Source organism: Choloepus didactylus, chromosome 5 (genome assembly GCF_015220235.1).
Source record: "Choloepus didactylus isolate mChoDid1 chromosome 5, mChoDid1.pri, whole genome shotgun sequence".
Classification (NCBI taxonomy): Eukaryota; Metazoa; Chordata; class Mammalia; order Pilosa; family Megalonychidae; genus Choloepus; species Choloepus didactylus.
In genome coordinates, this window is record NC_051311.1 from 67,677,142 (window position 1) to 67,704,835 (window position 27,694).

Consider the following 27,694-nt stretch of genomic DNA (forward strand, 5'->3'; position numbering starts at 1 on the left):
TTCTTGTTGTAGAAAACAGTTACTTTAAGTCAGCTATTTCCCCCCTGCAAATCTATGCCCACGGCAGATAACTTAGTCCAAATTAGCCTTAGAAAGATCATGCCATTCTTTAGTATATTATAGTTTGGCACTGAGGCGTTTCATTTAAAACAAATGATCAGGATATAAATCAGAAATTAGCAGAGGATTCACAATTAACAGTGTATCTTATTAATTATAACAAAAATCATAGTACTATAAAACAATGAAAAGGTTAATCAAATCGATCTGAAAACAGCATTTACTCATGGGTGGAATTATGCCAATACCCGAACTTTTTTTTTTTTTTAAATCCTCAAATAACATTGTAATTGTAGGCAATTCCTCGTAAAAACTGCATTTGGGTGCTTGCTTCTAAGAGAAGGGAACAGGAAACTAAATGCACGCCGGACCCTTAGGAACTTCCACTCTACCAAACGCAACCTCAAATCCCGCCCTAATTTTGGAAAGGTTTTTAGAGGTTCCAGGGTTTAGGAAGCACGCAGAGCATGCCCCAGATAGCAGGGGTTGGGGGGTGGGGATGGAGGGCGTGGCAGGGCTAAAAAGACAGGCGAGAATCTCCGGTGGGTGTGGCCTACGGGCGGAGCCTATACGTCAGCCTCAGGCTTTCACCCCTTTACGTATTCGAAACCTTTTGAGAGCTTAGATTCGCGAGCTGATCTTCATCCGCAGGCGCCGCAGAGAACGGCGGTTTAGCTTTAGCTACACTGCACGCATGCGCGGAAACTGTGCCGCCAGCGTGCGTGGTGACGTCACGGGCGCGCCGGTCTAAACTTCCTTGTTTCCTTTGTAGGGCGCGGGTAAGTGAATTTTCACGTAGGCATGGAGTTTTTGCGTGGGTACAAGGTAGGTCGGGACCTGAACCGGTATTATAAAGAGATTGATTTAGCTTAGATAAAAATTTGATGTCGTTATTGCAGAGAACCCCTTTATACGTGTCTTTATGGTGAGCCTCCTGTATTCAGCATCTTGCTTGGCGCTTTGAGAGAAGCAGACATAAGAAAGTCCAAGTCCCTTCCCTCATAGGAGCTCGAAGTCTCCTTGGAGAAGAGAGGTTTCCACCCATGAAATTAAACATTGACACTGAGTGTCCCAGTCAAGAGGTTTGAGAAGATTTAACCTACAATGCACATCAGTTCAGTAGTCGTTTCTTTCAATTACTTGGGTGGAGGGAGGAAGCAACAGATATATTTTGGAGTAATAAGTTTCTGGTGCGCAATTTGGGTACAGGATATTACAGCTGCCACGGGAATTAAAAGCAAAACTAAACGTCAACTCTCTCCGTCCCTTGTTGTTAGTGCACTTTTCACACATCTTAAAATGTGGAATACACAGGCTAAACAGAAGAGGGTCCGTTCCAATGACTTAGGAGAATTCTATTGATCTTTGTAATAAAATTATAGAATAATCTATCCTTTCCCCGTAGACACATAATAACTAACTTAAAGGAAAAGCAAAACTAAGTCAGAGTTGCTTAAAGAAAATTATTGCACACATTTTGGATAAAACATTAGGCTTTGTGTTTTCAGCAGCAAGCTGTCAACTTCCGTAGTTGAATTTGCTTTGGACAACACTGGAGCAGAACTGATATGCCACTTGAATTAATAAAGGAAGTCAGTGGCGTGCCTGAAGTTCAGCGCCTAAATAAATTACAAAAACTTGATTTCAGAGCCCTACAACCAGGTTGTGATTATAGCAAGAAATATATCCAGGTAAGAGTTTTTGTGACTAAGAATGCTGTTTTCTTCCGAAAGGAATGCTAAATTTTACCTCAAGTTTCTTTATTGGAACTATATTAGGAATGGTATTTCCTGTATCATAATATTTGAGACTGAATGTTTTGATGATAAATTATTCTTAATGGTGTAGCATTCATTTTGCAAGGCCCTGTTGAATTCCTCTGTGATAACTGGAATAAGTTTGGAAGGTACAAAGATAAGTAAATATAGTCCCTGAACTAAAGGTGACGAGTTCTTTTGGGATTTGATAGATTGCCTAATGTCTAATTCTAATTAATAAATATAGTATAGTCACTGTGAAATGTGAACATTTAGGACAGAGCTTTTGGTTCTCACAAGTTAGGATAGTTGAGCTGGAATTTGAAGAATGACTGAGATTGTATCTGCCTTTTGGGTAAAGCGGTATTTATGTGCATGTTGAGGAGTTTCGATATTATTCTGAAAATTATGAGATGACTCCTTACCAGATTCTAAGTGGAAGAAAGATTTGATTGAAGTTCTAAACTACTGTGCCTTATGGGCAAAGAGTGTATTTGAAAGGGCACTATTAAAGGAAGGACCTTTTGTTAAGAGGCATTTGCAGTAATCTAAGTGAGGGTTCATGCTGGTCTGAACCAGTGGCAGAGGGAATGATAGGAAGGTGACAAATAAAAAATAGTAATAAATTATAATAATGATGAAATTTAGCCTTTATTGAGCTTTTTCAGTAGGTAGTATTGTAAGTGCTTTACATTTATCAACTCATTTATCATTACAAAGAACTGTGAATTAGGCACTGTTATTCCTGATCTGTAGATGAGGGAACTGTTTTAGGCAGGTTAAATAATTTGCCTGAGATCATGTAGCTAGTAAGTGGTAGAGCTGTAAATCGGGAGGGAGTGGTGTCTTAGGTACTTAAGAAGGCAAAGATTTCAAGGACTAAGTAATATCAGTAACTCTTCTATAGATTGTCATGTGGTAGGCAGTTTTTTTTTTTTAATTGTTTTTTAAATTGAGATATATTCACACACCATATGATCCATCCAAAGTATACAATTAGTGGCTCACGGTATCATCATATAGTTGTGTGTTCATTGCCACAATCAATTTTAGAACATTTTCATTCCTCCAAAATAAAGAAAAAAATAAAAACACCCAAAACATCCCATATCCTTATCCACCCCTATTTTCTCTCTGTATTTTTTGTCTTTATTGTATTACTCAGCTGCCCATACACTGGATAAAGGGAGTGTCAGTCACAAGGTTTTCACAATCACATGGTCACACGATAAAAGCTACATAGTTAAACAGTCATCATCAAGAATCAAGTTTACTGGATTACAATTCAACAGATTCAGGTATTTATTCTTAGCTATTCGAATACACTAGAAACTAAAAAGGAACATCTATATAATGCATAAGAATAACCTTCAGAATGACCTGCCAACTCTATTTGAAATCTCTTAGCCACTGAAACTTTATTTTATTTAATTTCTTTTCCCCCTTTTGGTAAAGAAGGCAGTCTCAATCCCACAATGCCAGGGAGTCATGTCCCACAATGCCAGGGAGACTTACACAGCTGGGAGTCATGTCTCACATAGTGGGGAGGGTAGTGAGTTTATTTGCATATTGGTTAGAGAGAAAGGTGGTAGGGACTTTCTTAACCTCTGTAAAGCATATGCTATTTCTTAATCATCATAAGAACCCTGTAGATAGGTATTATTATTTCCGTTTTATAGTTCGGAAAGCAGATGCAGGTTAAATAATTCATCCAAAGTCAAATAACTAGTAAATGGCTGAGCTGTGATTTGAACTCCCATTGTCTTTGTTTCTTACCAATGCATTATTTAGCTGTTAGGTGCTCAGTGTAACTGAGGTGGTGTGATGGTTAGAAAATCATCTGTTTTATTTAGCAACTGAGAAATTATTGGCAAGACTAGTTTTGTAGGAGCACTAAGAAGCTAATCCATTTTTCAGTTTTTTATGGATAGAATGTTAGGAGAGTAAATGGAAGAAGGAAGCTTCTTTCTAGAAATTTTGATATTCTTATCACAGGAATTATAACCCTGAAATAGGAGAATGGAAGGCTTTCTAATCCTAGCTGAGTCGATTTTGCATTTGGGTAATAATGATGGGCTTTATGCTACCTAAAATCAATGCCATAATCCATTATCTTTTCTAATAACGTATAACTCCCCTCAAGTGAAACAAAGCAATTAAAAAGGATGTTCACCTTTAAGAGTGTACCAACATTTCCTTTCATTCTCTGTTCTTCTGTTTCTCTCTCCGTTCTTCCAATAAAAGGCCATGATCACTAGTTTGCTCCTATAGTCATTTAGTATTCTGAAAAGGAGTTGAACCCTGGAATCAAGCAGCCTAGGTTCAGTTACAGGTCCACCGTTTATTAGATGTATGATCAAGAAAGCAATTTAATCATTTTATGACTTATTTTCTTCATTTGTACAATGGGAATTGTAATAGAATCTACCTCGTGTATATTGGGAGGAAAACTGTCAGGTGCTCACTTATTGAATTCTGAGCATTCAATATTGCTGGTAGTTGTGGTAAAGATAATGATGGTAACTTCAACATTAGTGTCTTTAGACAGTGCATTCACCTTGCTACTCAGATTCTTCAGGATGAAACAATGTACTATGGTCCCATTGACCAGAGGTAGAATTATGTGATTAGTGACACTCAAGCTTCAAAACTCTTCACTTCCTGAAGAGTTTTGAAGTCCTTCCAAAGCCCTGGTAGAGGCCTTAGAAGTGAGTTACATATTCATGTGTATTTGTAAAATTTTAAAAGGCAGGACTTTTTAACTTCAAATGGTTAAGACGACTGTCTCTTTCCACTTTGACTTTCCTTACATCACAATACTTCTCATGTTAAGTGGTATTGGAAATGGCTGACATTTTTGGAATCTAACTAAGAGAAATTTGACTTAGGGAGTACATTTAGTTAGGGTTTATGTGGTTTACAATAACTTTCATATTGCTAGCTCTCCTGGTTGAGGAATCATTTCTAGGAACCCTTCAGTTCATTGGGCAACCTGGCACAAAGATATGAGGCCAGAAATTGTATCAGGTATGAATGTGTCCTGATATACCCAGCATTCGAATATATAGTTAGTGGAAGAAAAACAGGTATTCAAATGTATGGAGCCTGAAGCTAGTCTGAGGAGAATTTACAAATCTTACAGCTTACACATGAAAGAAACTTAGAAATTTTCTTGTGCTGGGCAACAATCTGAAAAATTTTCATGATGCTTCCAATAGTGAGTGGTGAAGTTGAATAAAATTGTTATAAACTATTAATAACAAAAAATAAATTTTAATCCACTATACTATAGGAAAAATTGAATTATCTTTATATCTCTATAAAAATCAATATAAAATCATTGACATGAAAAGAGGATCAAAGAGTATATAGCCAAAAAATGAAGAAATGTGTCAGGCAATGAATTATTAATGAATTATTATGAATTATTAGTGAATTACTAACATGTTATTGTGGACTTTAAAATTTTTTCTTGGTTTTTCAGCTTTTAAACTTTACAATTTGGTGTAATTTATTTTTTTAATTCTAACAAAATATTCACTTTTATAGTAAAGAAAAATTTTGTGAAGGAATGGAGAGAGAAAAGTCAGTCAGAAGGGATGTGACTGGCAGGTTGATGTCCCTCTATCATGGGACTTGCCTTTAAGAAGTCTGTTACTGCAAAGGAGAAGCTAGGCCTGCTTATAATTATGCCTAAGAGTTTCCCCCTGAATCCCTCTTTGTTGCTCAGATGTGGCCCTCTCTCTGTAACTAAGCCACCCCAGCAGGTGATCTCACTGCTCTTCCACTTACGTGGGACCTAACTCCCTGGGGGTGTAAATCTCCCTGGCAATGCAGAATGTGACTCCCAGGGATGAATCTGGACCCGGCATCGTGGGATTGAGAACATCTTCTTGACCAAAAGGGGGATGCGAAATGAAACAAAATAAAGCTTCAGTGGCTGAGAGAATTCAAATGGAGTCGAGAGGACACTCTGGTGGACATTCTTACGCACTATATAGATAACACTTTTTAGGTTTTAATGTATTAGAATAGCTAGAAGTAAATACCTGAAACTGTCAAACCCTAACCCAGTGGCCTTGCTTCTTGGAGACGATTGTATGACATTGTAGCTTACAAGGGGTGGCAGGGTGGTTTTGAAAACCTTGTGGATCACACTCCTTTTATCCAGTGTATGGATGGATGAGTAGATAAATGGGGGCAAAAAACTAAAAGAAAAATAGGGTGTGTGTGGAGGGAACGATTTGGGTGTTCTTTTCTTACTATTTTTTTTTTTATTCTTGCTATCACTTTTTCTGGTACAAGGAAAATGTTAAAAAAATAGATCGGGGTGATCAGTGAACAACTGTATGATGGCAACGTGATCATTTGTATATTTTGGATGATTGTATAGTGTGTGAATTAATCTTAATTAAAAAAGATTGTAACTGTGTAACCAAATAAACCTGCTTTATAGAAACAAAAACAAAGAAAGGAATGTGAGGTTGCTTTGGAGAGAATAAGAATGTGTCTAAATATCTAAATATGTTATTGTGATTGATTGCAATTTAATTCTGCAAGATTTTAGTTCTTTGAAATTTATTTGGACTTATTTAAAGGGATACATATAGTCTGCTTTCATAAACATTTCCATGTTCACTTGAAAAGGATGTGTATATAGCAGTTGTCAGGTATAGTGTTAAATGTCAATTATATGAAGTTTCATGATGCTGCTGTTCAGATCTTTTATCTTAGTACTAATTTTTTCTACTTGTTCAATCAAATACTGAAAAGAGGGTTGTTAATTCCAACTATGATTGTCTATTTGTCTGTTTCGTTAGGTCAGTATTCTTGTATTTTGAAGCTCTTATTAAGTGCATGCGTATTTAGGATGTTATCTTTTTGATGAACTGAGCTTTTTATCATTACAGAATGTTCCTCTTTATATCTGGTAACTCTTTGTCTTGGAATCTATTTTCTTATAATAATGTAGCCATGCCCACATTCTTATGTTTACTGTTTGCATTGTATATCTTTTTTTTTTTTTTTAATTTTCAACTGATTTGTGGTTTTTATATTTTCAGTTTCTCTTAGATGGTATATTATTGGACCATGCCTTTTAATCTAGTCTGACAGTTTCAGCATTTAATTGGAGGCTTTAGTCAGTTAATTTAATATAATTATTGATAAGGTGGTATACTTCTTTTTTCCTTTCTGTTTCTGTTTAATACTCCTTTTTGCTTCTTTTCTGAGTTCTTTTGGGTTAATTAAAATTTTTTCTCATTCTATTTTCTTTCTCTATTGGGCATGAGCTATACCTCTTATTATTTTACTTAGTGGTTATTCTAGGATTGCTGGTATATGTTCTTAAACTTGTTAAACTCTATGCAGAGTTAATGTTTTACTGCTTTCCACCTGACAGTTATTTCTCGTGTCATGCTTCATTCTTCCTTTTGACAAATATTAAAGTCTTACAGTGGTAAAATTCCATTTTTCTACTTCCCTGTTCTTTATGCTGTTATGTTACTTGTATATGTATTATAAACTCTACTTTGGCCTGTATTATAAACTCTACATTACAGTGTTTCTGTTTTTGCTTTAAGCAGTGAGTTGCCTTTTAAGGAAATTGGGAAGGAAAAAAATAACAGCTTTTATCTTTACTGATAGATTTACCATTTCTGGTGTTCTTCATTTATGCCTGTAGACCTGCATTTCCACCTGGTGTAATTTCCCTTCATCTTGAAAAACATTGTTTAGCATATCTTGTTGTACAGTTCAGCTAACGATGAATTCACTTAACTTTCATTCATTTGAAATACCTTTATTTCACCTTTATTTTTGAAAGATATTTTTTCCCAGATGTGGAATTCTCTAGGTTGACTTTGTTTCTTTAAGGACTTTAAAGATATTCCATTTTTTTCAGGCTTTTATTGTATTATGTCTGTTGAGTAATTGTTTTCATCTGCCGCCTTCCCGTTTATCTTTCATTTTCTGCAGTTGGACTGTAATAAGCCTAGGTATGATTTTCCTTTGAATTTCTCCTGCTTTTGGGTAACTGAAGTCCTTAGACCCTGTTCTAGTTTGCTGATGCTGGCGGAATGCAAAATACCAGAAATGGATTGGCTTTTATAAAAGGGGATTTATTTGGTTACTGAGTTACAGTCTTAAGGCCATAAAGTGTCCATCAACAAAGGGTACCTTCATTGGAGGATGGCCAATGGTGTCCTGGAAATCTCTGTTAGCTAGGAAGGCACATGGCTGGTGTCTGCTCCCAAGTTCTGGTTTCAAAATGGCTTTTTCCCAGGGTGTTCCTCTCTAGGCTGCAGTTCCTCAAAAATGTCACTCTTAGTTGCTCTTCGGGTGTTTGTTCTCTCTTAGCTTCTCTGGAGCGAGGAGTCTGCTTTCAACGGCCGTCTTCAAACTGTCTCTCATCTGCAGCTACTCTCTCAGCTTCTGTGCGTTCTTCAAAGTGTCCCTCTTGGCTGTAGCTCCTCTTCAAAATGTCACTCACAGCTGCACTAAGTTCCTTCTGTTTGTCAGCTCATTTATATGGCTCCAGTGATTTAATTTAGACCCACCCTGAATGGGTGGGGTAACACCTCCATGGAAATTATCCAACCAGAGTCATCACCCACAGTTGGGTGGAGCACATCTCCATGGCAACTCTCAAAGAATTAGTCTAGTCAACACTGATCTGTCTGCCCACACAAGATTACATGAAAGATAATGGTGTTTTTGGGGGACATAATACATTCAAACCGGCACAGACCCATACTTAATATTTTTCATCAAATTTGGGAAATTATTGGTCCATATTTCTTGAAACATTTTTTTTTCCACATTAATACCTTTTTTTTTTCTTTCTGTTATGCCAAGGACACTTATGTTAGACTGTTTCATGTTGTCCTACAGGTTTCTGAGGTACTTTTGCTTTTTCTTCAGTATGTTTTTTTGTGATTTTCAGATTGATCTGTCTTCATTTTTATTGATTCTTTTTTCCTACCATTTCTAATAGTTGCTTTTTTTTTTTTGACCGAAGACTATTTTCTTTACATTCTTGAGCATATTTAGAATAGCAGCTTTAAAGTCTTTGTCTGATAAGTACAACAGCTAGACCATCTTAGGGTTGGGTTCTCTTGACTGCTTTTTTTTAGCTATAGGATATGTTTCCTTGTTTACCTTTTTTTTTTTTTTTAAGCATATTATTAATTTTTTTACGGTATACGGGACACTTCAGAAGCAGATAAAGTTCTTTGGCTGATGAGGCACATAGATAGCCAGTCAGCGGAGAATGCATGAAAGGAGACAGCTTTGTTAGATCAAAGTCTCTGGAGGGGGAGAGGCGAAAATGAGGATGGCAGAGGGGTCCCGGGCATACCTACCTGGGCTCCTGCAAGGGTCTGTGGAGGAAGGGGCTCTTACTTTTACTGTGACTCAGAAGGGTAGGGTTTGCTCACAGATACTGGGGATTAAAAATTTCAAACTAAACAGTGAAAAGCAGATGTGGCAAGGGCTATTTGGAGAAGCTTAGGGTAGCTTCTTATCATCCAAGCCATATGGAGATAGCAGGTTTTGCTGGTAAATTATGTGGTATGAAAGGGCAAGGGGCTTTTGGAGAAGCAGCGGCAAGGCTGTCCCAGGAAGCTGTTCGTGGTTCTTAACATCCAAACTGTATAGAAGTGCAGGCCTTGCTAGTTGTGGTTATGTCCATGGCAGGGCTAGCTGGGGTGTTCGCTCAAAGGGGAGATTTATGATTAGGCCAGGCAGGATGATAAGATACCAAATATGATTTCTTTTATGCTAGTACAAGATGATATCTTGCAGAGTCTGGATGCTGTTGTCATTTTCTCCAGAGTGTTGATTTTTGCCTTAGCATGCAGTTCTTTTACTGGCTGTTTACCTTAAACTTGTAGGCTTAGTTTTATACTTTGCTAGGATCAGTCTTTGTAAAGCGCATGGTGTTCCCCAAGCCTTTCTAACTTAGTGAGACTCAGTCTGCAAACTCCATCTTCCTGGAGATTTTGTCATGGCTTTGTTTAATGTTTTGTTAGGGCCCATCCAAAGTAGGCCTTACTCCAGGAAATAATGCTTGCCACAAGGGATGATTTTTTTAGTTACCTCAACAGAATGCTTATGATGTTTACAAAGTGAAGAGATGGACTGGAACCCCCAGTATTTCCCAGTACACTTTTCATCTGATATTTCTGTTTCTCTCTCAGTGGAACACCTCATGTGGTCTCACCCCTAGTGTGCCCGTCCTAGTGATTGACCAAGGACTTGGAGGAAGCACATACATATTTGTGATTCCTTCCTTCCTTTTCCCTGTACAACTCCCTCCTCTTAAGTTCCCTACCCCGTATATTCTAGCTGCTTCATTAGTCCTATAGTCTTGATTTCTTCAGTTTAGTGGGACCTTATTTGTTTGATCTTTTATTCTTTTTATTTTTCATTTTCCTGATATTTTCTTTCATGTGAAATAAAATTTTATGGATTACAGTTGGTCTTCTTTACTCATTTCATATAAATTCTTACCAAATATTTGCTAGCATTCTCAAACTCATTTTATGTGTGGTTGTTTAGTGTAATATTTCTTGCATACTTGTATTTTTTATTAATAAGGTACTGATTTGATTCCTTTTCTTTATGACAAATCTTTAATAATAATTACTGAGCTGCATCTAGTTTAATGTTCTTATACTGTGTGCTTGATATAGAACATCCAAATAATTACAGTGAATTTATTTTTCTTCTGATTAAGCAGTCTATATTAAATACCCTTTTTTTCATTATTTTTTCCCACTTTTATTAGTGAAGTATTTTTAAAATTTTTACTATTTTTATTAGTATTATTATAAAAAGCCCATTTTGCTATAAGTGAACATGTTAGTATCCAGTAGGATTCAAACTAGGAAATACCTTTTATTTCTCACGGTCATCATACTGTTATGTGCATTGCTATTTAAAAAAAAAAATGGTCACATTTAAAAAAATATGATTTCTGTTATTTCATATATCTGAGTGAATCTCTTTTGACTCAGTTTACATGCTTGCATACTCTTTTTCTAACCTGCAGATATATCTGTTCTTTATGTTTCGTGAATTTTTAAAAATGTGTTTTACTTCTGAAAGTTGATCTGGAATTCATAATGATAACTTTTTTATCAGGCATTGCTTACTGATACCTGCCTATTTTGTATTTATTTGTCTTTATTTTTTTTAAATGAAGATGCCTTAATTTACCAGCTATAATTACCATAAAATGGGTTGGCTTAGCAAGAATTTATTGGCTCAGGGTTTCAGACGTTAGAAGGCTTGCTTCCTCCTGGGCATTCTGGAGGTCTGGCAATCTTTGGGGTTTCTTGGCTTTTCTGTCACATGGTCCTTTCCTTTCTCTTTTGGATTTTGGTTCTGTTGATTCCCAGCTTCCTGTCCACCATGTGGCTTTGTCTTCATAAGGCTTCTCGTAAAAGGATTAAGTTGGGGCACACCTTAACTAAATATAACATCTTCCAAAGGTCATATTTACCATAGAGTCACTCACCCACAGGAATGGATGGAGATTAAAACTGCGTTTTTCTGGGGTACATAATTCAGCCTACCACAGGAGGTAATTTCCATAAATTAAAATTCACTGTTTTTAGTGTATGGGTCTGTGAGTTTTGACAAATGTACGAAAGCATATAGCTGCATCCATAGTCAACCTATAGAACAGTCCATCACCATCCAAAAGTCCCCTGTATCCCTTTGTAGTCAGATACTCTACTCAACCCCTGGTAACTATTTACCAGTTTTCTGATCCTATACTTTTGTCTTTCAAGAATACATATAAATTATTAAATTGTACAGTATGTAGCCTTTTGAATCTGGCTGCTTGCACTTAGCAAGGTGCATTTGAGATTCATCCAAGTTGTGTTTATCAGTAGTTGTTCCTTTTTATTAGTGACTAGAATTCCATTACAAGATGTGCCGCAGTTTGTTTATCCATTCCCTAGTGCAGAGATGTTTAGATTCTTTCCAGTTTCTTTTTTTTGTGTGTGTGATGATGAATAAAGCAACTATAAACATTTTTATACAGATTTTTTTGTAAACATAGGTTTTCATTTTATTTGATAAATGTCAAGCAATCAAGTAGTTCTTAAGCAACAGTGCAACCCCTAGCTTGGCCAGTTCAGCCTTTAGAGAGACAGGGAACCCATATGGATTTAGTCTGTTACTCATAGCAGGCAACACGAACTTCATGCTCAGATTGGTTTTCCTTACCTCCCCTGGTTCCACAGGGACAGGCCTAGGTACATACTGCACACATAAGGGTTTGTGTCACAGCTTAGGAACATTTAGTTTAGAAACGCCCTAATCTTGTAAGGAATGATATGTTTTTGATATCGAAGCAAACATGAGATTTCTGGAGTAAAGGCAAACTATTATTCTTTTTAGCAGTAAGTACAATGGTTTCTCATGCTCCATTCTCCCCATTCAGAGTGATGCAATGAGAGTCAGATGCGATCCTGTCTGTAAAGTTGTTTTTTGTTTTTTTTTAATACCACAGAGGAACTGTGAAATTATGACTGGGAGTATATAGGACAGCTGTCAAACTTCACCTTCTTGAAAGAAGGAGAGAAACCTAATCTCCCTAATGTAAACACATCCTTTGGAGTGTAAAGGAATGGCTCTAGATTTCATCCATTGAAATGTAAGCATATACTTCTGGGGAGGTAAATCTCTGTGAAAGTCTCTCATTATTCAGTCATCCTTTAACTTCCAAGGTTTAGGTAACTTTTGTATTTTTTTTTTTTGGGTCACAAAGCCCTAACAGCAGAAACATGAAACTATTTATATTGTTTCTGGACAGATCCCCCCTCCCCTTAGGTTTCTCCGTGATTTGGCTTCTGGCAGATTTTTTGCCTGTATATACTTCTCCATCAGTCATTCTAATTAATCTGGCTGATAAGGACTAGAACCAAATGTGTTCATTTGTTTGTTTGCTTTTAATACAGCATTTAGCAAGACTGGTTTGCAGGACTCCAAGCAACAGGATGAGGTTTGCAATATTGATCTCAGCCATTCTCCTCAGGGGTCCTGTATTTAACCATCCGAACAGATCCCATTAACCATCAGGATCTACTTGGAAAGCCAGGTGACTTTCTCTGTAGGTTTTTTATTGGCCTTTCCCACCTGGCCTGAGGCAGTAATCCAGGTATAGCAGGATAGTAATAATTTGCACAAACTTCACCTTGGCCTGCAAGCAGCAAGTCTTTGGTAAATTCTGTTTTCCATTACAACTCTGGCCAGTGAATTGAGGCTGACTTGAATGCCTTTGGGATTGAGGTAGTATCACTGCTTATTTCAGTTAAAGGCAGTGTTCCAACCCAGCTTAGCCCTAAGATCGAAGAACACACCAGGAATAGAAATGGCCATGGTTTTAATTGGGACTTACTGGCAGAAGATAGTGATCTCATGGTGGCAGCTGGCTGTCAACAGTGAACTGCGTGAAAAGAGAGAGGAGTGCCACGGGGGGGGGGGTGTAGACTTATAAAGGTTTGTGACAGTGGAGTGTCTCATGAGATTTGATTACTAACAGTCATTAGGGAAGGGACCGTTTTAATGCCTTCTCCCCTAGGGGGGTGGGGCCTGTTGTCTGGTCATGTAGGCGGCTCTGTGTATCTCATAATGGATGAGGGGGCAGGTCCCTAGTTCCTGGGTCCTCACAGTCCACCCCCACACAGCAGACTACGTTGAACGTAGGACAGACATTGCAGAATAAAAACAACAGATATTGCAGGATGAGAGACAACAGAACACTGGAAGTCCTTCCCCCAGAGATCCAGATTTTTCGATGTGTTGAATTCTTCCAGGCCAGCAGAGTGCTCCATGCAGTCCAATTCGTAGGGGTCACAGACCAAGGAAGTCCAGTAGTGCTTGAAGATGGCAAACCCAACATTGGGTTCGACTTTAGGCATGAGTTATCATTGAAGTCCACTGTAGAAAAGTGTTTGCTAGGGCCCTGGGGGCAAAAAGAAAGATGTTTATGGGGAACAATAAGGGGTAATTACATGTTAGAGATCCATTGATTGATAACAAGTTTCTAAACAGAGAATTGTTTTGGGGAGGATTTAAATACCAGATATTCTCTTGTAAATTTTGAGTTTTCTGCCATTGAATAAATTGTTAATCTGGGCGTAAGAAGGATACATATAGTCATGGGTAAAGTTCCCATGAAAATAGGAGGCCCCAGTTTGGCGATAAAAGGTTTTTACGGGCATTTAGGTCTTATTACATTATTTTGGGTAATTTCTGTTCCCCAGGGATTCAGGGTTCCTAACCAGTGCAGCTGCATAGGCCAGCACCAAGGCCAAAGGACCTCATTTTCCCCATTTGTGTGGTCTGAGGCACAGGCAACAGCAAGTTATTACCATTCCCTCTTTCGGGCTGTAAGGCCGTTGGCCCCTTAACTTGGATTCTCAGTGCTTGCATTGGTCCCACCATTAGCATTTCAGTGGGTGCAGGTGCAGCAGCCCATGGCATTGTGTTTAAGTGAGTTGAGGCCTGATAGGGCTTTTTAGGCCATTGTAGAGATTTCATAGTCCATAGCCCATGTTTGGGTCATTTGTCTGGTAAAAGGTGATCCCTGAACATTGTCTGTTTGTGTAGGTACGCCATATAGAGTGTACACGTTTCCTAAACAACAGATGGTGGGCCACTTAACCTACCAGGAAAGCCAACAAAAGTCCTGTAGCCGTGTCCACGGCAGTAAAAGCATACCTCGAGAACAGAAGGGGACTGATACATGTAGTCCACGTGTGCCATCTGGTGTGATAGCCTATGAGGTTGATGCAAGGAGTATGAATAGCAGTCTAGTGATGTCCATTAGCTGCTGGCAACAGATACCTTTTGTTGTTTGCAGGAATCCCAGATGTCTTTCCACACTTCCTGTACATAGAGGGGGTGACCTATGATTGTCCATTGTTGCCATCCAGGTTGTAAGGCCTTTGTAAACATCCCAGCTGTTGGTACAGACGGCCAGCCTATCTCCTGGTTCATGTGTTTTGCACACTGCTGTTAACTCAGCCCATTGTCTTATATAGCGCCAGTCTCCTACCATATAGTGTCAGTACTGGATTAGACTGCTACAGCTGTCCATGTGGGAGGCTGCCTGCAAGTGGACCCATCAGTGCACCAAGGCCATGTCAATGGCTACCTCAGGTGCATCAACTTTAGCTGTTGAATCCTCTATATAGGACACTGGTGTGAGAATCTTGTGCATTTTTGCATGCACAGGGCTGGTGTTTAAAATGCTGTGCTGTAGCAGTTAAGCTTTCCATTTGGTTAGTGTGCTCAGTTGGGCACTGCCAGAGCATGGTTTAGAAGCCGTGTCGATTATCCACCCCTGAATAGGGATGGCTGTTTTTAAGATGACTGGGCATCTTTGCATCAGTCCCTCCACTTGCGATAAGGCATTATATGCAGCACACAATTGCTTTTTTAGGGGGCTGTATCTCAGTTCTGCCCCTTTCTATAATTGTGACCAAAGGCCAGGGGGCATTTGTTTAGATTTTTGTCTCTGCTACAGACCCCACCCAAAGCCAATATTAGTGCTGGCTTCATCCAATTCACAGGTTAAGTCTGGATCTATGCCCTCCAGTGTTTGTGCCTGTGCTATTGCCCCCTTTGCCTTTTTAACCACAGCCTGTTGGGAGGTGTTGTTCCATTCCCGGAGATAGCCTTTCCTAATCAAGATATACAGAGGTTTTAACATTTGGCTAAGTGAGGAACAAAAGCTCTTTAGTACTCCAGCAACCCAAAGAAGGCCGTTAGTTGCTTTGGCATTTAAGGCAGGGAAATTGCACGTTATCAACTACAGCAGAAGGTATAGTTTTGTTTTATCTGATCATATAACACCTAAGTCTGAAAGAGTTACTGGTTAGCATGATGTTATCAGTGTAGTGAAAGAGTTACATTTGTGGGACCTTTACACTTAGCCAAATCTTTTGCCATGAGAGGGAGGCAGGTGGTCCGGCTATGTACATAGCCTTGGGGAAACACAGTAAAAGTTCATTGTTGGCCTCTTTAGGAGAAGGTGATTGCAGTCTGGCTTGATTTTCCTAGGGAAATGCTAAAGAAAGCATTAGCAAGATCTAATCTCTTTTAAACTATACCTCCCCCATCTTTCTGCACCAAGTCCCTCCTTCATAGCTGCCTTAGGTGCTTAGGCCTTGCGGACAGGGTTAGGGGAGACAGAAAGAAAGAGGCTTGACCTGTTGAACTTGAATTTAAAAGTTTTATGGGATTTAGGGAGTTTCTGTGCCCTTCATTTAATTATTCCCAATTATTAGATCTATTTCACTTAAAGCTATGACCTGGATAATTGGAAAAGGTCTTTGCCTTTTCCAGAGTTAGCCCTTTGGCAGCCTTCTGCTGCCTTAGGGAAATTTCAGGGGTGATTTCTTTTTAATGTCCAGGTTTGTTTACAGTAATTACAAAACTAAGGCTTTGAACCCTGCTGCCTGGAGGGTTTTTTTTTTTTTTAAGCCTATGGTTTTCTATCTGTTTCAGAACAGTCTGCTGTAGCTAGCCGTACTGCATACAACAACAGTTAGCCGACTGTAGTGTAGTCAAGCAAGTGGGCGGCCCCTCCCCACATCAAGGTAGCAGACCACCCCAGGATTACCTCCTTGGACTTGCAGATTTCTTTTTTGAGACAGTCTGCTGTACCTGACTGTACTGTACATAATGGCCAGATGACTGCAGTGCAGTCAAGCCAAGTGGGAGGCCCCTCTTGAAATTAAGGAAGTAGGCCACCCTGGGATTACCCCTGTGGATTTGTGGATTTCTCTGTCCTTCTCAATATAGTCTACCATAGTTGACTGCGACACATATAATGGCCACAGTGAAGCAAGTGGGAGGCACCCCAGACTCCCTTCCCAGGACTCAGGCCAATTATGGCTGGTGGCTCTTTGGTTCTCCTGGCTGGGCTGTTCCAACACAATTAGCCCTAAGACCGTAGAACACACCAGTCATGGAAGTGGACATTGGTTTAATTGGGACTTACTGACAAGAGATAATGGTCTCATGGTTGCGGCCGGCCATTGAAAGTGAACGACACAAAAAGAGAGAGAACGCCAAGGGTGGGGGGGGAGGTGCTTATAAAGGTTTGTGACAAAGGAGTTTCTCATGAGCTTTGATTACTGAGTAGGGGAGGGAAAGTTTTAGTGCCTTGCCCCCTGTGGGGGAGGGACCTGTTACCTGGTCATATAGGTAGCTGCATGTATCTCATAATAGAAGAGAGGGTGGGGCCCTGGGCCCTGGGTCCTCACAGACAGGGACAAATTTTATACCACCTTTCTAGTGGAGTAACTCCCATGCCGGTGAAACTTCCCACATAATATATATCCGAAGGCTACCTGGCTTTTAATTAAGGATGTTTTTCTTAAACAAATGAATGTTGCTGGCAACTACCCCTACTTGCAAACCACATTGTTTTTGTGGTTAATTTCTGCTGTTCACACAAGAAACACAATCTTGAGGACATAATTGATACCCCTGGAAACAAAGAGATTGCAGTTGTTGGGGGTCCTTCCAGGAAGGCCAAGTTAGGTAGCTTGACAGGGTCCCCAGTGTGGTCTCCTCCAGCTGGTAAGCCTCTGTTTGACCTCAGTTCAGTACAAATAATTCATTGTTTTCAGAGGGAATTGCTAAGGCAGTTAGTGAAATGAATCCTGGTTGTCCAGTTCATTCATCTTACAAGTTATGGAGGACATTGGAAGTGTTCTGCACGAAAGGTACAGGAGGTAGTCTGTTTCCTGGTAACTGTTGCCAGTGGAGTTTGCTGCCCATTATACATATAAACCAGTCTTCGACACTTGGGGTTTCAGAGAGAGGAAGAGCTTTATTACAGAGTGCTGTGTAAGGAAATATGAAGTAAAAAATAAAAATCCAGAAAACAAGCCTCGGATCTGTTTCTCAAAACTGGAGAAACTCTGAGGTTTTTATGAGATTTGAACAAAGGTACTTAGGATGGTGGAAGATATTGAATGATTCATTTGTGTAAGCACAGGTCCAAGAAGCTGCTCTTGTGGAGTGACAAAAGCCAGTTGGGATAAGCATCAGGTTACAGGTCATGATAGGGTTGGAAATCGCTTAATTAACGTAAGATAACAAGTAAAGGAATTGAACTAAGCTAAACAGATGGGCCATTAAGAACTGACAGAGTCCTGTTGGGGCAGTGTATATAGTTATGGGTTACAGAAGAGTCCTAAATAGTTCAGGTAACATAAGATAGCAAGTAAGGAAGCTAAGCTAAACAAAAGGGTATAAGGTCTGACAAAAGCCAGCTGGGGCAAACATATAGTCACTGGTTACAGAAATGTTGTAAAGTGTAAGATAAGAAGTAAAGGAATGAAAGAAAACTAAAATAACATTTACAATTAAAACCTTATAGTCAACAGTTATGATCTGCAGGGAAACCAAGACTCTTCCTGAGGGAAATGGGCTACTTGGGGACAACAGGGGTTACATGGTTACTGTGCCAGTTTGAATGTATTGTGTCCCCCAAAACACCATTGTCTTTGATGCAGTCTTGTGTGGGCAGACATATTAGTGTTGATTAGATTGTAATTCTTTGAGTGTTTCCATGGAGATGTGACCCACCCAACTGTAGGTGATAACTGTGGATGATTTCCATGGAGGTGTGGCCCCGCTTGTTCAGCATGGACCTTGATTAGTTTACTAGAGCACTATATAAGCTCAGACAGAAGGAGCGCACTTCCTACAACCAAGAGGGACACTTTGAAGAAAGCACAGGAGCTGAGAGAGGTGCTGCAGATGAGAGGCAGTTTGAAGACGGCCGTTGAAAGCAGACTCTTGCTCCAGAGAAGCTAAGAGAGGACAAGCGCCCCAAGAGCAACATTTTGGAGTACGCCATTTTGAAACGCAACCTAGGAGCAAGCGGACGCCAGCCACTTGCCTTCTGAGCTAACAGAGGTTTTCCAGACACCATTGGCCATCCTCCACCTGATTGTTGATGCCTTATCTTGGACACTTTATGGCCTTAAGACTATAACTTTGTAACGAAATAAACCCCCTTTATAAAAGCCAATCCATTTCTGGTGTTTTGCGAAAAGGCAGCATTAGCAAACCAGAACAGTTACGTTATGGTTAGAGCCATCAACAGTTAGTTTACATTCAAAGCTTGCAGCACTTTGTGACATCAGCACCAGTGCATTTTCCTTTGGGAAGAGGTGAAGATTCCTGGGTCATATCTGAAAGACAAAGATCCTTAATGCTTCCCCACCCTTACACCACTGATATTTAAGGTGTACTCTCCCCAGGTGTTGGGGATCCCTCCTTAGGTGCCTGGGTTTTTTGCTCACTCTCCATTGTTAAAAATTGGTGTGTCCCATTCCAATAACTGTAACTTCACATTTTTTCGGGTCATCACCTACTTTCACCTAGACCTTTTTCTAGTTGGATAAGGTGAAAGAGGACCAAAAATACCTGCTTTGAATTTGATTTTTTTAATCTAATTTAATCTGATGGTGGTTCTCTTAATTGCTTTGTGCCTTGAGCATGTTTTCTTGCTTTTTTGTATGTCTCATAGTTTGTCATTGTTGAAAGCTGTACATCTTGTGTAGGACAGTGGAAACCAAGGAAAATAGTTTTTATTCTTTGTGCTAGTGTGGTACATTGGGTTAATCTTGCCAGGGGTTGCGCTGGGTTTGGGAGTTGGGATTTATTGTCACACTGGTTAACCTCAGTTACTACAGAATTTGAATTTATCTAGCGCTATGTTGTTTTTAGGATGGGGCCTGGTTGACCAGAGGTTTTTTTTTCTCCATGTGTTTTCTGCCCTTTAGGTGTTCCCTTTGTGCTTTGCTTCTGTCACTGCTGTTAGGTCTCTTGATCCATGCTATTGCTCCTCTTGCAGTAGCAGACGGTGTTACCTTTTACACTTCCCTGTTGTACTGGCTAAGCATCAATCTTGTCAGGCTCTGTGTCCCTGGATCTTGTGGGTGAGGCCTTTTCAGTGATCCTTCCCTTCCCCTAGCCTCACCCCTATGCATCTATTCCCGGACATCCCCAGAAGGAGTAGAAGGTGTTTTTCTAGTTGCCCTTTCCAACTGCAATGGCTTTTCACCAGTGCTCTAAGAGTGACCGGTTTGTTGTCCTTCTCCCGGCATTTTAAGGCCCTCTTAGGCTCCTTTGTTCACAAGGAAACATAAGGGGAAATATCTAACCAGGTTTTCCTGCCTTTCTTGCAGTAGGTGCCAGCTCCCATCTCCCACCTAAAACCTATCTGTGGAGAAGTGCTTGTATTTAGTGTGAATTCCTCTGGTGTCTGCTTCCTCTGCCTCCATGTTTTTTCACTAGCCCATAGTTGGCCATTAGCAATTCATTGAAAATGTTAGATGAGTTTCTCTCACAAATGTCTGGCAGCATTTGTCATGTCCTCAGGTAAGCAAGTGCTTGCTTCCCATCTCTCCTTGGAGGCCTTTCTCTTTCTTTTGATATCTGGTTAATTGGTTGCCCTGTGACCTCAACTCTGGTGGGATCAAGAAAAATTTTGAAGTTTGCAGATTGTCCAGCTTTTTGTTATCATTGCTAAATGTGTGAGTGGTGATCTCTCTTGTTGATAGTGATATTATTACTTTTTTCTGATTCCTAACTATAAGCAACATTGATATATGAACATAGCTATTATTTTGTTGTTGTTGGCTGTATCAAAATCTGGAATGTTAGTGTGGGAGTTAAGATAGGATTTACTTTTCAACTTTATTAAATAAATAAATTAGATTTCTGTGTGAAAATTGTCAGAGCCCAGTACAAATTTATTCAGACAATCATTAAAGTTTAGAAGAATTTATAGGAAACAATCTGGATTACACATTTCATTTTATTTGAGACTAATGAAATAACCTGTTTTAAGCTGACATAACTGGCTAGTTACAGAAACAGAACTGAGACTAAAATGTACTCGTGTCTTCAACCATTGATTTGTCTGTACTCTCCTTATTTATGAGACTCATTTCATAGTTTTAAATATTTCTTTATTAAATTTTCATTCCTTTCTAAAAGCAAACTCTTCTTTTTTTTCTTTAGTAAAGAATATTACAAGTTAAAATGAGGCTGGGGAAAGTTGATCTAGGTCAACTCTACCTTTAAAATGAGGTTTTGATAGTGCTTAATTAATATAATTGTTTGAGGAATTAAATTGTGAACTCAAAGTATTTTTGAGAACCTGTGATTTTCCTCTACAAAAACTAATTCAGTATTTCATGTCTTAAAAATAGTTACTTGAACGCAGTACTTTATTTGACTTTTTGAAACATAAAATCCTTTATTGCTTTTTAAAAAAATTATTCTAGATTTTAATTATGTCTTGGTGTCATAATAAACCCTTTTGCCTCTTCTATATAACGACTTTTCTCTCATTTCAGGGAATACTTTCTCTTATATCTCCTTTAACTCATCGTGGAAATGGAACAGCTATTTTGAAGATTGCACTACAAGGTATATAGTATAAGCGGACTGTTTTGTGTCATTGATTTTCTCTATTGCTTCTTGGTTTTCAATAATATTTTCCCCCCTCTGGTTTCTAATTTGTTAATCTCTTTTAGTGTACACCTTCTGTTTTTCTTATTGCTTTCATGTTTTCTATCTTGAACTATTCTGGCATTCTTTCTGCTAATTCCATTACCTCTGTCTTTTCTGGGCTCTTTTCTATTGGTAGTGGTGCCAGTTTGGATACCTTCTGTCCCCCAAGAAAAAGCCATGATCTTTTAATCCAGTTTTGAGGGATATTGGGATTAGGTTGTTTCCATGGAGATGTGACCCACCCAACTATGAGTGACACCTTTGGTTAGGATATGACCTCTGATTGAATGCTTCCATGGAGGTGTGGTCCCGCCCATTCAGTGTGGGCCTTGATTTGTTCACTGGAGTCTTATTAAGGGGCTCACAAACAGAAGGACTTCAGAGAAGCTACAGCTGAAAGGACACATTTTGAAGATGGCCGTTGAAAACTGATATTTTGGAGAATGCCATTTTGAAATGCAACCTCAGAGCAAGCAGACGCCGGCGACGTGCCTTCCCAGCTAACAGAGGTTTTCCAGATGCCAATGGCCTTTCTTTGGTGAAGGTACCCAATTGTTGATGCCTTACCTCGGACATTTTTTGGACTTAAGACTGTAACTTTGTAACCAAATAAACCCCCTTCATAAAAGCCAATCCATTTCTGGTGTTTTGCAGAACGGCAGCATTAGCAAATGGGAACAGATTTACTCTGGGTCCTTCTGCTTGCTTCTCCTAGGGTGTTTCTGTCTAAGCGTTTGGGGGTCCTCTCTTTGCTTCTCCGGGGCAAACTCTGGATTTCATCTCTTAGCTTCTTTCCTGGTTCTGGTTTCAATGGCTGTCTCCAAAATGTCTTTGGGCATTTTCTCTCTAAGTGTCTCTGAGCTACCTTCAAAATGTCTCTGCTTCTCATAGAGGACACCAGTAAACTAATTAAGACCCACCTTGAGTGGGTGGGGTCACATCTCCATGGAAACAACCTAATCAAAAGATCTCATCCATAATAAGTCTACACCCACAAGATTGGATTAAAAGAACGTGTCTTTTGTGGGGTACATAATAGATTCAAACCAGCATAGAGGGCTTGAAGACTGGTAAGAGCTGGGGTAAACATTAGTTAACAATTTATGGTATTGGCATAAATCTAATTTGAAGAGCCAGGGTAAGCATTAGCTTATAGTTTACAGTAGTGTTGTAAATAGTTTAATTAACATAAGATAATTAAAGAGACTAAGCTGACAAGGGATTTGGCATAAAGAATGGCTGGGTCAAATAGATTGTTACCAGTTATCGCAGTGTTGTGAAAAATAAGATAATAAGTAAGGGAGAGGAAATTATATTTATATATATAAAATTATATTTGCAGTTAAGTTCTTATAAAGGGAGATGGGCTAATTAGTGACGACAGAGGTTATAGGGTTACAATATCTTTTGAAATTTGGAATTCCCACTGAGGTTGCTGACCCAGATAGCCAGTCAAACCCCTAGCTCATAACATTTGACCCACTACAAAATAAAGCCCACCTGCCCTAAACCCACCCCTATAGGACAAACAAACCCTCATCCACTTCCAAACAATAGGTGTCTAGCTAACTTCCTTTTTGTCTGTAAAAATCATTTGCCCTCCCTAGAAGCCTGAAGCTACTTCTCATTTGCTTCCTGCTGCAGCAGAAATTGGTGTCTGGAAGAAAATTTGTAATCTGCAATCTTGGCTCTGATTTGTCTTTCAACAGTTGTTATAAAGAATAGGGATAGTGTATAAAAAGCAACTTGTTCAATGTTTGGTGCTTAGTGAATGGTAGCCCTTGTGCCGTGGGGCCTTTCCTCTGCTCAACTTTGAAAATTATATTGGGACAGTCCATTCTTTAGTTCAAAGGTTAGATATATTCACTAAAGTGTTTGGAGGTTGTACAAGAAGAAACTAACATATTGCATTTTGTCATTGGGATGTGAACTCACAATGACATCTTAATGAATAATAATGATAAATGCATAATTATAAAGATAACCACAAATAGCACCATTGTTTTAGAAAGTATGATATTATTCTCCCACTGCTTTGTTCTGAGACAACCTTATAAACCAGGAAGGTAAAATCTGCTTTGTTTCAGTTATAAAAATGGGAAGGATTGACCTGGAATATAATTTTAGTGTCAGTAGTTAAAGATTATATAGTTTAGATGGATAAAGGTTGTAGATTATACTTGTTAAAAGAGAAACTCTTCATGCAATTTGGGATCTCACAATTTTGTTGAGTGATTGATGAATCAGGCAGCAACCCATTCAGAAAGTAGAAAGGAGCTCTGCTGAGGAGGTAGAAAGGGGAAGCTTATATAGGGCAAAGACAGAAGCAAGTGAAGACACGTTCTGATTGGCTGGAGTCAAGTTTCCGTTTTACCTTGGGCCAGAAGTTCTTACAAAGGAGGGAGCAGATAATACATTAATTAGCATGGTAAGTTTATCCATTCTGATAAGCTGTCTTTGCTGGACAGAAATTGCTTTATCACCAGATGTTGCTTTTCTGCAGTTCTGTAGGGTGATTCATTTCTGTAGGTTGTTCCATTTTCTCAGAAAGGCCCTGCAAGTCAGTTATTTTTATCTTCTGAAAAATTCATGGAAAAGGATCCCTCCCAGCAATGTCCAGTGCAGGCAGCCATTTTATTTTACTTAACATACTTTAGCTGATTTAGTTATTCTATCATACTTCATTTTGTAGTAGATGTTTGGGTAAATCCAGTTTTCAAAATTGAATTGTATTTTTAAAATGATTTTTGTCATTTATCTGGCCCATTATATTAACTATACTTCTATAATTGAATAATCACCTGCAGTTTTTATTTTGTAAATTTAAACTGTTGGTTTCTTTGGAGAAGCTCAACTTTCTTAGTGCTGAAAATTTGTGATTTGTCATCTTTAAATTAGAATGAAAATTATGTGTATATGGAAAATCTAGCCTAATAAATTGACAGTGTTTGTGATTTTAGTGAAGTTTCTTTCTAGCCTAATCATCTTATTAAGATGTTTTCTAGACAATTTTGGTCTCCCTGTCATCTACATATTAAAGAGCAGAGGAGCAGATTGTGTGTTGTTAAAGACCCAATTATCTGTAATTTTGACAGAATTACTGGGGAAATAGGGAATGAAAAAATCGAGAGACTGCACTGGTAACTGTAGATTGCTAAAATTGAAATTCACTAAAAATGAAGTATTTTGGGGGTGATCTTTTATGTACTTCTAAATTGATCTTTTGTGTACTTCAAAATTGAGTAATTAGGACTATATAATTTCTTTTGGTTATAAACGGAAAAATATTATAAGTTGGTCATTATGTGATGTTAATATATTTACAGAAATTTACGTAATATATATTCTAGTTGAAACTTGTTATAATTTTGGTTTGAATCTCTTTTAGCATTCTGTACATTATTTTTGCAATACTTAAAATTTAGTGAACATTTTAAATTATTCCTCTTCATAATTACATTTTGAGGTAACTATAGTTTTTAGAATACAGTTGTCATCAGTTTTCTTGCATGTCTAAAACTGCTGTATGCTAATAGTGTTTTTCTGTGTGTTTCCCTATAGAAAAAGAAAATTCAAATTCAGAGGTCAAGACCATCTATGTATTATTTTTTGGAAAACTAGCTAAGGACTGTGTGCAAGTTTTCTATCAAGGGGTGAAGTATTATTTTATTACTTTATTGTTTTGGAAGTATATTTAGTTATATTGATAATGTATTCATCTTACAGATTTTTTTCGGATTTATTATGTATATGCATATACATAAAAAACAGTAATTAAAAAAGTGAAATCATTAAAATTGCAACAGTCCTAAGAGGTCAATAAAACTGCATAATTAACATAAAAAGGGACAATTTTTCCTGTTACTTCATTTTATATTTTAGTAGTCAACAGAATTTCTTAAAGATATGTACATTTCTTTCTTACTATTAAAAATAATTATTTCTAATTAAAAAATAATGAGCTATAAATGTATGTTTATAATATTTTCATATAGTTTTAAGTATTACATGCTTGCTGTACAATATTAGAGAATACAGATATGTAATGGAAAATGAAAGTCCCCTGTGATCGTAGTCCTTTAGAGCAGCACCATCCAATAGAACTTTCTGAACTTTTTGTGATGATGGATAAGTTCTCTATATTGTACTGTCTGGTATGGTAGCCACTAGTCATGTATGGGTTATTGAACATTTAAAATATGGTTAGTGTAACTCAGGTACCAAATTTTAAATTTTATTTAATTTTAATTAATTTAAATTTAACTATTCACTTGTGGCTAGTCAGTATTCTATTGGACAGCATCTCTCCAGAGATTAACCACTGTTGGTGTTTGATCTTCCAGAATTTTTTCTGTATGTGTGTATTCAAATGACTTAAAATTAATTTTATTTTAAGAATCATATGGCATCTTTGATGTTAATTGGAGATCCCCTAGATATTTGCAAAAAACCAGATTTGCAAAAACAGATCAATTACTGATCTCCAAGCATGTAGCTATTAAATATATTTGTGTATTTATACAGGAAGTCTCTAAATAAGTTGTTAGATAGTTCTTCTAAAACAATGTGGTTGTAGGAATATTCAGTATGTGGCTTTAATCCCTTTTGATTTATGGTTAAAGTAAGTGACGTGGGAAAAAATTCTGGTTTCTGTAAAATCACACAAATGAGATTGTCTGTACCATGTCTTTCCATGTACATTCATTTAGATACGGTAAACATTTATTAAGGGCTGATATTTTTTCAGACACAGTGTTAGGCTCTAGAGTAACCAAAATGAATAAGACATAGTGCTTGACCTTAAGGAGCTCACTATCTCTAGTTTAATGGGAAATAATTTAAGGGTAGTAACTATAATAGCGCTATAATAACAGCCTCAGTAAACTGTGAATCTGCCTGGAGGATTAGGGAAAAATATCAAACAGTGGGCAACTTTGTTTTTCAGCTAAACATTTTGTTTATTAGGTTTTAAACTTTTTTATTACGGAAAATTTCAAACATTCAAAGAAGTGTGAGAATTATATAATGAATTTCCGTACATCCATCACTGAACTTCCATAGTGATCAACACAGTCTTTCTTATTTCATCGGTTTCATCATCTACTAATTTTATCTTCACAGATTATTTTGAGGCAATTTCCAGGAATTACATAACTTAAATCATAAAATTTCCAGATGTAAAAGAGCAGGACTTTAAAAATTGTACATATATGTATATGAATGTGTATATGTATATACACCAATGCATACATACCACAGTATCATTATACCACCTAAATATTAACATCAATTCCTTAATATCATAAAATATCCAATCAGCATATTCATATATATACATGTATATATCCAGAACACACATCTGTCTGTCTATATCTATTTTCCTTTCTATGTATATACATGCATAAACACACACAATTCTTATTATACCTAAAATAATTTAACAATAATTCCTATATATAATTATATATCTGGTCTCTGTTCTAACTTTTTCATGGAATTGTCTTTCATTTTTTTTCTTGTAATGGTAGGGAAATCAGGTTGAGGCTTTACAATAATTCAAGGGCTGCTCTGAATATAGAAAGACCAAAACTAAAGCATTGGTGAAATTAGCATAGAATAGTTGATTAGCTTTCTGTGTAGTGTGTCCTAGGATAGTTGCAGTACCTTTGAGACAGCATTTATCATGTAAATCTGTAAGGACATCTGGTTCCTAAGTTTGACTTTGATTTTTTTAATGCAAAATATTAGTTTTTCCTGTGTTTTTCTGCATTAAATATTTGAATAAGAACAGCTGGTCATGGGTATCACATGTTATGTAGCATATGTGTCTAATGTTCATTTGACACTATGAAATACATTGTATAGGAAATTAAACTGCAACTTTGGGGAAGAACAGCTTTATTAGTATATTCTGAAATATTTTCTTGTCTCAAGAGTTTTATTTTTTGAGAAAGTATATAACTTCTATATCTTAAATTACTTAGAGAAGCATTTTTGCAGATAGCTGTTGTAGTGAAAAAATAGAAGTTATAATAAAATGTTCCCTCAAAAAAGGTCAGCTTTAATCACAGAATCCTTTTTTGTTTCTATTGTTGTAATCATATAAGCATATAATATGTGAATTTTGTGGATATTTCTGGTAATATTTGAGGTTGATGAGAACAGCTCTTAACTTCTCTTGAAAAGTTATGTTTGAATATCATCCTGTAGCCTCTATAAATTTTTTTCTCATTGTTTATCAGCCATTAAGGTTCTAGAGGTAAATACTGTATCTAGTAATTGGTGAATGGATTTTGTGGCATTTGTCCAGT

The 27,694-nt window shown here is 37.7% G+C and overlaps 1 protein-coding gene across 8 annotated transcripts in view; it reads left to right on the top strand.

Moving 5' to 3' along the window:
• The first annotated feature begins 741 nt into the window (after positions 1–741).
• Positions 742–27,694, top strand: part of POT1 (protection of telomeres 1) — a 140,353-nt gene continuing 113,400 nt past the window's right edge. For 3 of the 8 annotated variants that reach the window (XM_037836255.1, XM_037836250.1, XM_037836254.1), the window contains exons 1-4: positions 809–885; positions 1,569–1,751; positions 21,227–21,299; positions 24,945–25,036. In XM_037836255.1, the coding sequence (XP_037692183.1) occupies positions 1,629–1,751; positions 21,227–21,299; positions 24,945–25,036 (288 nt within the window). In that variant the 5' untranslated portion in view covers positions 809–885; positions 1,569–1,628. Of the gene's footprint in view, positions 886–1,568; positions 1,752–21,226; positions 21,300–22,769; positions 23,812–24,944; positions 25,037–27,694 lie in introns of those variants that run through there. The other 5 variants (XM_037836253.1, XM_037836251.1, XM_037836252.1 and 2 more) reach the window with 5 other exon arrangements.